This window comes from Hemiscyllium ocellatum, chromosome 34 (assembly GCF_020745735.1).
Source record: "Hemiscyllium ocellatum isolate sHemOce1 chromosome 34, sHemOce1.pat.X.cur, whole genome shotgun sequence".
Classification (NCBI taxonomy): Eukaryota; Metazoa; Chordata; class Chondrichthyes; order Orectolobiformes; family Hemiscylliidae; genus Hemiscyllium; species Hemiscyllium ocellatum.
The window spans coordinates 4,947,564-4,961,599 of NC_083434.1; the positions used below are offsets into that span (position 1 = coordinate 4,947,564).

A 14,036-nucleotide genomic window follows, 5' to 3' on the forward strand; every position below is an offset into this window, starting at 1 on the left:
CATTTGTCTGTTTACGTTGTAGGGTGGATTTAGAATTATTCAACTTAAGCTCCATTCATGCTGTAGATCATACTAATTCACTGTCTTGTGTTGCATTGCTGAGCTATGTACATTAAATTAAAGCACAGCCCACCTATATGTTGAACTTAATGGTATTGCTTGTGGCTAACTTTGCTGCCACTGCCAGCACCGTGGTGCATGGAGCCATTCAAGTGGAGGGAGAGAAGAGAAATGTTATAATTGGGATAGTATAGTTAGAGGCCTAGACAGTGTTCTCTGTGACCAGGATCCAGAGGCCTGAAAGTTGTGTTGCCTGCCTGGTGCTCTGGTTCAGAATATCTCATCAGGGCTGCAGAGGAACTTGGAGTGGGAAGGTAAAGATCCAGTGGTTGTGGTCCACATAAGTACCAATGACCTAGATAAAACTAGGGTAGAAGTTTTACTAAGGGAGTATGAACAGCTGGGAGCTAACTTAAAAAGCAGAACCAAAAAAGGTAATAACCTCTGGATTACTACTTGAGCCATGCATTGCTAATTGACACAGGGTCAATAAGATTAAGCATGTAAATGTGTGGCTCAAAGATTGCTGTGGGAGAAATGGGTTTGAAATCATGGGACATTTGGCACCAGTACTGGGGAAGAAGGGACCTGTTACAATGGGACGGTCTTCATCAGAACTGGGCTGGGACCAGAGTCCTAGCCAATCACATAACTAGAGCTGTAAACAGGTGGGGAAGGAGGTGTTCAGTTATAGGGGAAAATTAGAAAACCTGAATTAAAGGAGGAGGTAAGACTGCAGAATTCAGGGAAGGTTATTAAAATCTCCAGCACAGACACAAATAGGACAGTGTATGGAAAGGGTTAGCAATCAAACTTCAACCACACTGGACAAATAAATGATAATAAGAAGAGGGAGAGTTAATACAGGACCAAATGTGTTATCTGAATGCATGCAGAATCAGGAATAAGGTAAATGAGTTTATGGCATAAATTAAAATTAGCCAGTATGATGTGGTGGGCATCACTGAGACATAGCCGCAAGGAGATCAGGAATCAGGAACTGGGGTGCAAGATATATCATGAGAAAGAAAAGATGTGTTGGAAAGGCAAATTTATAGTGATCATGGGAGATTTTAATGTGCAGGTGGACTGGGAAAATCAGGTTGGTAGTGGATTACAAGGAAAGGAATTTGTGGCATGTCTATGAGATGGCTTTTTGGAGCAGCTTGTGATGGAGCTCACTAGGGAACAGGCAACACTGGAGTTAGTGTTGTGCAATGAGACAGATTTGATAATAGAGTTTAAGGTGAAAGAACCCTTAAGAGGCAGTGATCATGATATGCAATTTGGGAGACAGAAGATAGAATCAGAGGTAACAGTATTACAGCTGAATAAAGGCAACTACAGAGACACGAGGGAGGGGCTGGGTAGAATTGACTGGGAGAGGAGCCTAGAAGGAAAGACAGTGGAACAGCAATGGCAGGAGTTTCTGGGAGTAATTCAGGAGACACAGCAGACATTCATCCTGATGAAAAAGAAGCATGGTACAGGGAGGGTGAGGTAACCATGGCTGACTAGGGATGTCAGGGATAGTATAAAAGCAAAAAGAGGAAGCATATAATGTTGTGAAGGGCTGTGGGGAAACCAGAGGATTGGGAAACCTACAAAGACCAACAAAAAAAAATAAGGAAGGAGAAGATAAAATGAGGGTAAGCTAGCCAGTAATATAAAGGAAGACTAAGAGTTTTTGTTCGATATCTAAGGGGCAAAAGACAGGCAAAAGTGGACATTGGACTGCTGGAACATGATGCTGGAGAGAAAGTAGTGGGGAAATGGCTGGGGAACTGAATAATTACTTTGTGCCAGTCTTCACGGAAGAAGACATGAGTAATATCCCAAAAATTCAAGAGAGTGAGGGGGCAGAGCTGAGTATGGTGGCCATCACCAAGGGGAAGGTGCTCGAAAAACTGAATGGCCTGTAGATGAATAAATCACCTAGACAGAGATGGCTTTTTGGAGCAGCTTATAATGGAGCCTACTACCGTTGGATTTAGTGTTGTGCAGTCAGGCAGACTTGATAAGGGAGCTTAAGGCTACACCCCAGAGTTCGAAGGGAGGTAGCAGAGGCATTAGTGGTGATCTTTCAGGAAACATTAGAATCAGAGAGCGTCCCAGAGGACTGGAAATGCTAACGTGACACCCCTGTTTAAAAAGGGAGAAATGCAAAATATCAAATTACTGACCGATTAACCTAACCTCAGCCGTGGGTAATGTTCTGGAATCCATTGTGATGGATGCAATTCCTGAATTCTTGGAAATGAATGATAAAATAGGGCAAAGTCAGCATGGTTTTATTGAGGGGACATCATGCCTGACAAATCTGGTAGAATTCTTTAAGGAAGTAACAAGCAGGTTGGACCAAGGAGAACCAATGGATGTTATCTATATGGACTTCAAGAAGGCCTTTGACAAGATGTCGCGCAGGAGGTTATTGATTAAGATCAGCATCCATGGTGTTACAGGCAAGGTGCTAGCATGGATAGAAGCTTGACTGTCTGGCAGAAAGCAGAGTGTGGGGATACAAGGGTCCTTCTCAAGATGGTGTTCCGCAAGGGTTACTGTTGGGGTCACAACTGTTCACTTTACACGTTAACGATTTGGATGAAGGAACGGAGGGTTTTCTGGCTAAATTTGCAGACGATACAAAAGTAGAAGGGACAGCTAGCATTAAGGAGGCAGGGAGGCCGTAGAAGGATTTGGAGAGGTTCGGAGAGTAGGCAAACAAGTGGCATATGAAGTACAGCATAGAAAAGTGTGAGGTCATGCACTTTGGTAAGAAGAATAGCAGCATGGGCCATTTTCTAAATGGGGAGAAAATTCAGAAGTCTGAAGTGCAAAGAGATTTGGGAGTTCTAGTCCAGGATTCTCTCAAAGGTAAACTTGCAGGTTGAGTCAGTAGTTAGGAAGGCAAATGCAATGATAGCATTTATTTTGAGAGGACTTGAATATAAAAGCAGGGATGTACTTCTAAGGCTCTATAAGGCTGTGGTCAGACCAGGTTTGGAGTATTGTGTACAGACTTAGGTTCCATATCTCAGGAAGGATGTACTGGCCCTGGAGCATGTTCAGAGGAGGTTCACTAGAATGGTCCCAGGAATGAAATGTGTAACATATGAGGAACATTTGAGGACTCTGGGAGAAACCCAGTGGAGTTTAGAAGGATGAGGGGGGCATCTGATTGAAATTTATGGAATACTGAATGGCCTGGACAGAGTAGAAATGTTGGGAAGATGTTTCCATTGGTAGGAGAGACTAGGACCTGCGGGCACAGCCTTCGAGTAAAGGGAAGACCGTTTAGAATGGAGATGAGGAGAAACTTCTTCAGCCAGAGAGTGGGGACTCTATGGAATTCATCATCACAGAAGGCTGTCGAGGCCAGGTCATTGAGTACATTTGAGACTGAGATAGATGATCCCTTTGGTACTCAAGAACCTAAGGGTTATGGGGAGAAAGCGGGAGAATGGGGTTATGGAACTTATCAGGCATGATTGAATCTGCTCCACCATTCAATGAGCTTAATGGCCAAATTTCTGCTCCCATGTCTTATGGTCTTATTATTTTGCCTCCAAGATCAGGGAATTTGTTCCTTTTGGAATTTGATTTTCTGCCTATTGTAGTACAAAGGGAGTATTACCAAAATCAAAAGAAAATTTAATATAGATTATTCAGATGTTAGATTTTTAGTAATCCTTTAAATATTTATATCAAGTTTTTTCTGCGATTTTGTTTTATGAAATTGTACTTTAATCAGTACAGTGTAATCTTAAAAAGATGCAAGAGCAAAGCACTGCAGAAGCTGGATATTTAAAATAAAAAGCATGTGAGGTAAGACAAACAAAGTTGGTATTTCCTGTTGATGGCTCCTTATTAGACATTGCTGTTTGTGTAGCTGCAGTCAGATTTACTGCGTTTTCTAGCAGTTTGTTTTTTCGTACCAATTTGTGTGGTTAAATATTTTTGATTATTTATCTTTGTGCTTTTTCCCTTTCAGATGGACATGCCAGGTGATAACAGGTCAGTATGAACCACTCGGCTGTTTCATTGTTTGGATGAATATGCGGATTTTGGACCAAATTTTGTTAAGTATGTCTTTTCATTGCAGGTACGAAGGTTAATCCAGAAGCAGTGTGTAGCCATTGCTTTGAGTGCCTTCTCCCTGGGAACCATAGAGTGCGACTGAAACCCAAAAGAAGGATTACTGTGCAAATAAAAAAGCTACTGCGACGTGAAGCAGCCAATTGGAAACTTAACCTCAAACAAGTGCGACAACTGCAGAAATACAGAAACTCTAGGAGCACTTTGGTAAGGTTTGACGCAAGCTTATCAATGTTGAGGAAAAACTGCTCCAACATTTACCCACCTTTATCTCCTTTTTCATTGTATGCACTGAGTATAAACATCTTAGAGCAAAGCTTCGCCTCCAAATCAAGACAGCTTGGACTTGCTTGTTTTTATACGATGAAACCTGTAAATTAGGGACACCAGGTGTCCTTGTTTTCAAAATGATCATTACATGTGTAGTTCATTGAATAAGCCGACTATCCTGGGATTCTGTTTCTCCCGCAGTATGTATTTGCTCCCGTCTGGGGTTAGGCCTCAGTTTGGACCCTGGCCAATAGGATGTTGTTTCAGTTCGTTTGTTTGTCGGGCTTCCTAGATTGCCATCCCCAGGGTCCTTTTCCTTTGAGAGAAGAATGTCGTGATTCTGGAATCTAAGTTGGCAGCATTCAGAGCACAAGATGACTTGCATGTTCCAAAAAGATTCTAGCTAAATTGAAGGAAGAAATAATAACCCACAGCGCCAGATCCAGTACTCTTCACTTCAATCAGCTGCAGCTGCTACTGTTTGAAGTGTGTAAGGGGCTGTCTGCACCTGATATTCTGTAAAGGAGATTTGCTAACTTTGGAAGCATTTCTGGAGGTTCTGACCACATTACATCTAACTATGATATCAGATTGCACCACATAATCACAACATCTAGGCACAACTTCGGCCATGTGTAAAGTTCCAGCACCATGCTTTGGAAAAAGTTCACCAGAATGCTATCAGGGCTTAGATTTTGAAGAGAGATTAGACTAGCTAGTCTTGAATCCCTTTGAATAAAGAAGTTTTAAGTGGGCCAGCAGCAAAGTTGAAATCCCTGAAGTACAATAGTGATGGCACAGATAGGAATTGTCTGAGTAAGATGGGGGAACAAGGGTAAAAACATATGCTGAATTATGAGTTCAACTTCAGCTGGAGTCACGTGTCCTGTTCTGGATCCTCCAGTTTAAAAAGCATGGGAAGGCTTGGGAGATGGTGCAAAAAACATTTGATAAATAGTTCAAGGAATGAAGGACTTATATTGGAGAATCTGCAGTGCTGGTTCTTGGAAAGAAAAGATTGAGAGGCTTGATTGAAGTATTCAAATTCATGGTATCACTATAGTGGATAGGGATGAATTGTTCCTATTGTTAGAAACATTGAGAACCAGAGAACCTCAATTCAAGATAATTGACAAAAACATTTACAGAAAAGCTTATTACATATGGAAGTTGGATCTATTCTCCCCTGCCTGAGAAGTGTCTTTAAGAGAATTGGATAAACACCTGAAAAGACAAAATTTGAAAGATTGTGATGGCGTAGGTCTAGTTAAGTTTATCAAACAAGTATTCTCCTGCATTGTAACAATTCTATAATTCAGTGCTTAGTCTCATGCATTAAATATTCCTGTTATAATATGTACACAGACTCTTTGCCACCAAAAAAGGTGATTTCCCAGCTTAGGTAGAGTTACAAGGCATAATACTAATACTGAAGAACCAAATAAATATTCACGTACATATTAAATGAAAACATTTGAGGGCAATTTTCTGACAGAATATGAAGTAGTACTTGCACAGTATAAACAAACCAATACTTTGTCTTAATTTCAGTGGTAAATCATCAAATTCCACTTATTCCACAAATTCCTTGGATAGTGATAACAAAACACTTGGTCTCTACAGACCCTTCCACCTGATCACAGATTAGATCACTTACAGTGTGGAAACAGGCCTTTTGGCCCAACAAGTCCACACAGATCCTCTGCAGAGCAACCCACCCAGACCCATTCCCCTACATTTACCCCTTCACTTAACACTACGGGCAATTTAGCTTGGCCATTTCACCTAACCTGCACATCTTTGTGATTGTGGGAGGAAACCGGAGAACCCGGAGAGAATGTGCAAACTCCACCTGAGGCGGGAATTGAACCCGGGTCTCTGGCACTGTGAGGCAGCAGTGCTAACCACTGTGCCACCATGCCACCCTTATGATCTCGACCATAAGTAAAATTAATCGTTACACATTAAAAATTCACCAAATTACCCATCTCAACTGAGTCTTCCTTGCACATCCTTTCAGTACATGATATATTTCATCAGAACTCCTCATTTTGAATTCTAGATTCTTTACCTATAACAGCACCACGCTTGCCTACACACTCTAATCAATTACAACCTCACTAAAATGAAGTTCCACACAAAAAAAACATTCAATCTGTATATAACTATATATCATATTTGTCAATGGGATATAAGCACAAGTATTTTGAAAATCTCTAAAAGCAGCAGCTCCAACTCCTGCAGTGGGGAGAGATGTTCTAGAATACTGATGCAATATATTTGTACATGTTCAAAAATTATATAGCACAAATTTCACAAGTTGTGATTAAAGATTTCTGTTATTTTGCATTTTGAAGACTGCATATATGAAAACATCCTTGGATTAATTTTGCATTTTACTGGACTGAAATAATTTGTTTGGTTGAATGATGGCTTCTTTCAGTCATGGGCTGTTTTGGTCGGAATACCAGAATTACTGGCATAAACTGACCCAGCATTTCTACAGCAATGTTCTGTGGGTTCAGGAATTTAACAGAAGGAAATATTTAATCTGCCATTAAGTCATAGGGATGTACTTGTATAGCACAGAAGCAGACCCTTTGGTGCAACCTGTCCATGCCAACCAGATATTCTAAATTGACCAAGTTCCATTTGCCAGCATTTGGCCCATCTCCCTCTAAATCCTTCCTATTCATATATCCATCTAGATGCCTCTTGTAATATCACAATTGTACCTGCCTCCACCACTTCCTCTGACAGCTCATTCCATACATGAACCACCCTCTGTGTGGAAAGATTTGCCTCCTGAGTCCCTTTTAAATCTTTTCCCTATCACCTTAGACCTGGTTCTCTAGTTTTGGACTCCCCTACCCTGGGGGAAAGACCTTGGCTATTCATCCTATCCATGCCCCAAACAACCTTTTCGATCTCAATAATATCACCCCTCAGCATCTGACCACCTGTCTCCTCCCAAATGAAAATGGCCCCAGCCTGTTCAGTCTCTCCCTGTAGCTCAAACCCTTCAACCCTGGCAACATCCTTGTAAATCTTTTCTGAACCCTTATAATTTTTATGACATCTCTGCTACAGCTAGGAGACCAGAGTCGGATGCGGTATTTCAAGAGTGACCAAACCAATATTCTGTATAGCCGCAATGTGACTTCCAACTCCTATACTCAATTCACTGACCAACAAAGGCAAACATACTAAACGCTACCTTCAACAGTCTGTCGACCTGCTGCTCGGCTTTCAAGGAATTATGTACCTTCTGCGAGGTCGCTTTTATTCAGCAATTCTCCCCAGGACCTTACCATTAAGTGTGTAGATCCTGACCTGATTTGCCCTACCAAACCACCTTTCCTGATAAAGAGCTTTTGCCTGAAACGTCGATTTTCCTGCTCCTTGGATGCTGCCAGACCTGCTGTGCTTTTCCAGCACCACTTTTATCTTTGACTCGAATCTCCAGCTGCTGCAGTACTCACCTCCACCTACCAAAATGCAGTACCTCCCATTTATCTAAATTAAACTCCATCTGCCACCACTCAATCCATTGCCCCATCTGATCAAGGTCCTGTTGAATTCTGAGGTAACCTTATTTGCTGACCACTACACCAGCAATTTTGGTGTCACCTGCACACTTTACTAACCATACCTCCTATACTGTCATCCAAATTATTTATCTAAATGACAAAAGGTAGTAGACCCAGCACCGATCTTTGCACAACACTGCTGCTCACAGTCCTCCGGTCTGAAAAGCAACCCTCTACCATCTTCTACCTTTGAGTCAATTTTGTATTCAAATGGAGAGCTATCCCTGTATTCCATGTGATCTAACCTTGTTAGCCAGTCTACCATACATAACCTCATCGAATGCTTTACTGAAGTCCATACAGACAAGATCCATTGTTCTGCAATAGTCCATCTTCTTCACTTATAGACTCATAGAACTGTACAGCATGGTAATAGAACCTTTGGTTCTACCTGTCCATGCTGACCAGACATCCTAAATTAATCTAGCCCCATCGCCAACATTTGGCCATATCCTTCAATGCTTCCCATTCATACACTCATCCTGATGCCATTTAAATCCTAGAATCCCTACAGGAGGGACGAATCTTTCCTGGTCTCTTTTGCTGAATTTCCGTGTCTGGCATCCGTATCAAACCTCATTGTAGTTACACTTTAAGCTAGGAGCACAGGTGATGTTTGTTGCTGCAGATATTGCAGTACGTAGTTACAACTGCTGATAGCTTTTTCGATATTAGTCGCTGTAGTAAGCTTCAATTCTAAGGTAACTAAATGTAATGTCCCAGCAAGCCTATCAATCTACAATGGCCCTTTTTCTATATTTCCATATCATCCCTTTCTTATGTCTCAGTTCTACCCAAATAGCTTGTCTAAATGTACTGTCAGAAATATCCTCTCTAAGTACACTCTTAATATAATCCCTAACCAAAAACACCTGTCCCTCCTCCTGTCTTACCCCCCTTTCTATTCTTCCCATAGCATCTATATGCTGGAACATTAAGCTGCTAGAACTGTTTATCCCTGAGCCACAATTCTGTAATGGTTATGATGTCCCAGTTCTGTGTAACCAACCATGCCCTGAGTCCATCTGCCCTACCTATTAGGCCTCTTATTTGAAAATAAATGCAGTATAATTTCCCAGTCCTATCTCATTCTCTGGCTTCTCCTGCCAGCTTTAGCTGTTTGACTTGCTGTTTTTTTTCCTCAACTGCACCAACCTCAGAGTGATAACTTTTCCGACCTATCTTTATGGGTCCCAAACCAGCGTCCCTCCCCCACAACCATCACCACTGCTTTAAATCCTCCCAAATCTACCCGCAAGTATATTCGTCCTCTTCCCATTCAGGTGCAATCCATTCTTCTTTTGCAGGTCAGTTCTACGGTAGAAGAGATTCCAACAATCCAAAAATATGAATCCTTCTCCCCTGCACCAGCTTCTCTGCCATGCACTAACCTCCAATCCCTACTCTTACTAGCACGTAGCACCAGGAGTGATCCAGATATTACTAACCTTTTGGGCCTACTCTTTAACCTCCTGCCTAAATTCCTAAATATCTTGAAGTTTTGTTTCAGTTGCTACAGCCCTTTTGATTTTTCAGTTTAAAAATGACTAAAGGATTTTTTTCAGCCTATCTTGTTTAAATTGAGAAATCCATCTGCGGATATCAAAATGAAGAGGGAATAAATGGTTGAAAGAAAATTACCATATGAGGATTAGTACTCCGAGATCCTGGTTATGTCAGATTACTTTGCAGATTAGTGCATGCAGCAAATGAAACATTCTGACATCTGAGCCAGCAGAATTCAGCTCATAACTGTAAATTTACAACATGTCAAGTAACTGTTCACTTATATTCTGCTTGATAAATCATTTTTAAAGTTTATAGCCAATACTACAGCCAAATGAGAACTTTACCTGCCAGAATCAGAGTCACAACATAAAATAATCAAAGTCTATTGACTTCTCTCCAACCATTCTGCTTGCTGTATATTGGTTAGGTGCAAAGACACTGTGGCTCATTTGGCCATCTCCCCCAATATTTTGTAGTCAAATTTTGTTTTATATTATTTTTATGAAGCATTGCGTGACACCTTTTTTACATTAAATGCACGTTGTAATATAAGTGCTAGGTTACCTGCCAACCTAAATCATAGAATTCCTTTGGTGATTTTCAGCTTATTGACCCTCCTAAAGAGCATCGCACAGGAAAGGCCCAAATTCTATACCCTTTCCTGTAACCCTGCATTTTCCATGGCTAATCCACCTAACCTACACATTCCTGGACACTATGTGCAATTTAGTATGACCACTCCACCTAATCCTGCACATCTTTGGATTGTGGGATGGAACTGGAGCACCTGGAGAAAACATGCAGACGCCTGAGTAGAATGTGCAAACACCACACACAATCACCTGAGGGTGGAATCAAACCTGGGTGGCTGGTGCTGTGAGACAACAGTGCTGAGAGACAACAGTGCTGACCACTGAGCCACCATGCTGCCCCAAAAGACATTTATATCATAAGCGTCTTAGCTAGTCCCTGCAATATACATTCAGCAATAATAATTCCCATCATTTAAGATTATTTCAATCTTTAAAAATTAGAAACTGGGACTTTTGTTTTAAAAATATCAGTGTTAAATATTTGGGCAATTTGTTTTCCAATTTATGCTTTAGTTTTATGATTTATATTATCAAATTTGGTTCTTTAAAACAATTCTTTTTATTACAAACTCTGCCTTCATTTGAATTACTCTCTTTATTAGGGTTATGTAAATTTGTCACTTTGTAAATCTGCTCAAAGCTAATGTTCTTTCTATTCCTCTTTGCTAATTAGTATATAGAACACCATGAATGAATTGATGACCCTCCCTTGTGACAGGGGATTGGTTCAAAATTCTGTGAAGAACCAATAGTGGCGACAACTAGTCCCACCCAGTTCAGTACTCCAGTCTGACTAGAAGCTAGTGCGTTTCTGTCCTCATCAGGACCAGTGTTTAGAACACGACTGTACAGTTTGTAAATTGTAAATGTCAAGTTTCTTTTGTTATGGCTGCATTTGTGTCAGTAAGTATTGAATCATCTTAAAATTAGTATTCAATCTTTGTAAAAATTAGTGTATGCTTATTTACAGTTATCTGTGGATAGATTATTGTATTTATGTGAGCTTGCACTATAATTAACAAATCGCCAAGTAGAAACATTTTAAACTGATCCCTTTAATTATGCATGAGAAGATTCAAGTAGGATCTGGTTCAAATGGTTAAAAATTGAAATTTTACTATTCTGTGCTACTAAATAAAATTGAACTGACCTTCAGATGTGAGCATGCAGTGCACGTCTGCTCATCCAGAGCACTCCAGAGAAACCCATTGGGTTTAGATAATGAGAAGTGCATTGAACACTTTGACAGGCTGTCGGTAACATGTTGTGTTCAATAGGTTCTTTGCCAGAAATAATATAATTCTGCCTAGAGGAATATTTATTGGATTTTTGTACAGTCATCTCTGTGCAGTGCTAATGAGCTTGTGTTTCAGTGAACCTGCTTTTTTATTTCAGCATAATATCTGGATTGACCACAATAATAGTTTCCAAGACCATTTAATAAATGCTGCATTATTAGACCGGTAACCTACATAGACTGTAATTTGATTCACTCTCACTGAGTAATGTGTTTAGATGACTGATCCTTGCTTTATAGTAATATATTGCTTAGTATGTCATCTGTGACTTGGATCTGTTTAGTATGCATGCTGCATGTCATGTATAAGTAATTGTATTCCCAGCACCAAGATGTCTCTGATTTCATTCTGCATTTGGAAAGGAACAATGATTAATGTTATGTCACAAAATTGTCATTGAATATTATAACCAGAAACAGATCATTCAACTCAGCAAATGTTCCTAATTCCCTTATGAAATACCAATATAATCCCGGTAGATTGCTGAATTTCCGTACTTCCATCGTAATCTTCCTTTGCAAGCATGCTTTTTTGAAAATGGATTCTACTTCAACGATTTGTGAAACAAATCCTACATTCATGCCTGAACTCTCAAAGATTTTTCCCTGTATTTTTGAAAATGAATAAGTGATTTCAATTTAACATTTGAACTTAAACTGTTGAATTGCTATTATCTGTTGAATGTCCAAATCTATCAGTTTCATAATATTTTATTTCTCATCTTTGTTCCTTGCTCACTGCATAAAACCTACTCCACTGAATGCTATATTTAGTGTTGCATCAAATCTTTGCAGGCAGGGATTGCAGCTGCACACGGGGTATTAACAAAGGAGCCGTTATAAGCTTGAATTTATTCCATTATCATCCCCTATTTAGTTCAAAAAATATATTCACAAAAGCAACCTTGTGTTCCTAGTCTTTTATAAATGTTTGCAATCGTTATTTGATACCATCTTGTTGATATTTAGTTTGCAAATCTGGACACCCTGTGTACCACAGGTTATTTGTGCTCGACACTTGGCTTTATTTCAGCAGGGTCTTCAATACAAAGAGCATTACAAATGACCACTAGAGTGGACACACCTGAATTTCTAAATTCCTGTATTGGGTTTCGGGTAGTCAACAATGACCAATTTCCCCTCCCCTAGCCCAGAATATGATCAATCTAATTATGGTATTTCTACCACTTAGCTTGACTGAGGGTTACAACCTCACTGGTCAGGTTAAACTTGTTCAACCATTCAAGAGTCATTGCTCATATTAATTTTAATGATATAAGTACAAACCATTCTTGGCTATTTTTAATTAGCAGAAATTGGAAGTCTATCTGTTGTCAGAGATACTGTATTTTGGACGAGACTAGAAATCTTCTCTTTCTGTCTTGGTACTGCTCAGAATGATACCTTCATCTGGTTCAACTATTTATTTATGGAGTGAAAGTGGTGAACTACTTTGTTCAGCTGCTACGGTCCTTTTGATGTGGATGCGCACACAATGCTGTTACAAAAAAAATTCCAGGATTTTGACTCAATGAATTTGAAGGAATGGTGATTATAGTTCAATCAGGACGGTATGTGGTTTGGAGAGGAACTTGCAGGTGCTGGTGTTTCCATCTGTCTACTGCCCTTGCTCTTATAGATGTTAAAGGTCACAAGTTTGGAAGGTGTTGCCAAAGATTAGTGATTGTTTAGAGAGCACCTGACATTTGTCAGTTTAATATGAGATTCTGAGCATAGCTATATTTATTAGCTATATCTTTTTAAAATCCCTGCAGCTGGTTACATGCTACACATGTAAAGAAACTTCCAAATTCTATGGAGCAAATCGGATGTGTCTTCCTGCCAGGCCTCGCATCCCTAGAAGCTTAAGTAAAACAAAAACAGACATGAAGACACTTGAAGCAAGAGCACCTCAGTCCATGCAGCAAGAAACCCGTTATTCCCCGCTTACAAATAAGTCAAGTTCTAAAAGCAAGTGCCCAGCTACAACTTCACGGTAATTATGTATTTTTTTCTCTTTATTTTGTATGTATTTGTGTCTCAGTCATAGCTACCTGTTGTCATAACCTTGTCACTAAGTTAACTAATTTTCTGGAGTAACATCAGTTAATTTTTCTCAAAGCCGTAACTCATTTTTATAACTTTATCATTATGGACAAGTCCAACCATTTTTTTTGTTGTTGCTTTTAGTATTACTGAACAGGCATCTAGGATGTCAAAGGTTACGTCTTTGTTAGCTGCATGATAATAGATTAATATTAGCGTATTTCAATAAATTTGTATAAAAATTAGATGAACATGATGCCAAGAAGCTCTTTATTTGTTGTTATAGACTATTTTGGCCAATTGTTTCTGTGCTAGAGAGTCCAAACAATTGTGTTTTCCAAATTTGCCAATATTGATGGATCTTAGAATTCTGATTTGAGGATTTTCATAGCAATGATGCCAATAACAGCAAATAAATAGGATGTTGTTAATTAGACTCTGGTCATATTGACAGCCAGAAGGAGACAAGTCCAATCCTTCTGTTGTTATCACACTGACAGTTGACACTTTGGAGGTCTAATCAGCATGGTAGTATTTGCTGACGTATGTCATGGTAGATTGAACTCCCTTGTCTCT

At 39.8% G+C, this 14,036-nt stretch overlaps 1 protein-coding gene across 2 annotated transcripts in view; it reads left to right on the forward strand.

Moving 5' to 3' along the window:
• c34h18orf21 (chromosome 34 C18orf21 homolog) overlaps nucleotides 1–14,036 on the forward strand; it is a 69,452-nt gene that overhangs the window by 38,231 nt on the left and 17,185 nt on the right. For both annotated transcript variants that reach the window (XM_060850194.1, XM_060850195.1), the window contains exons 3-5: nucleotides 4,052–4,074; nucleotides 4,163–4,362; nucleotides 13,190–13,410. In XM_060850194.1, coding sequence (XP_060706177.1) covers nucleotides 4,052–4,074; nucleotides 4,163–4,362; nucleotides 13,190–13,410 — 444 coding nt within the window. The remainder of the gene's footprint in view (nucleotides 1–4,051; nucleotides 4,075–4,162; nucleotides 4,363–13,189; nucleotides 13,411–14,036) is intronic.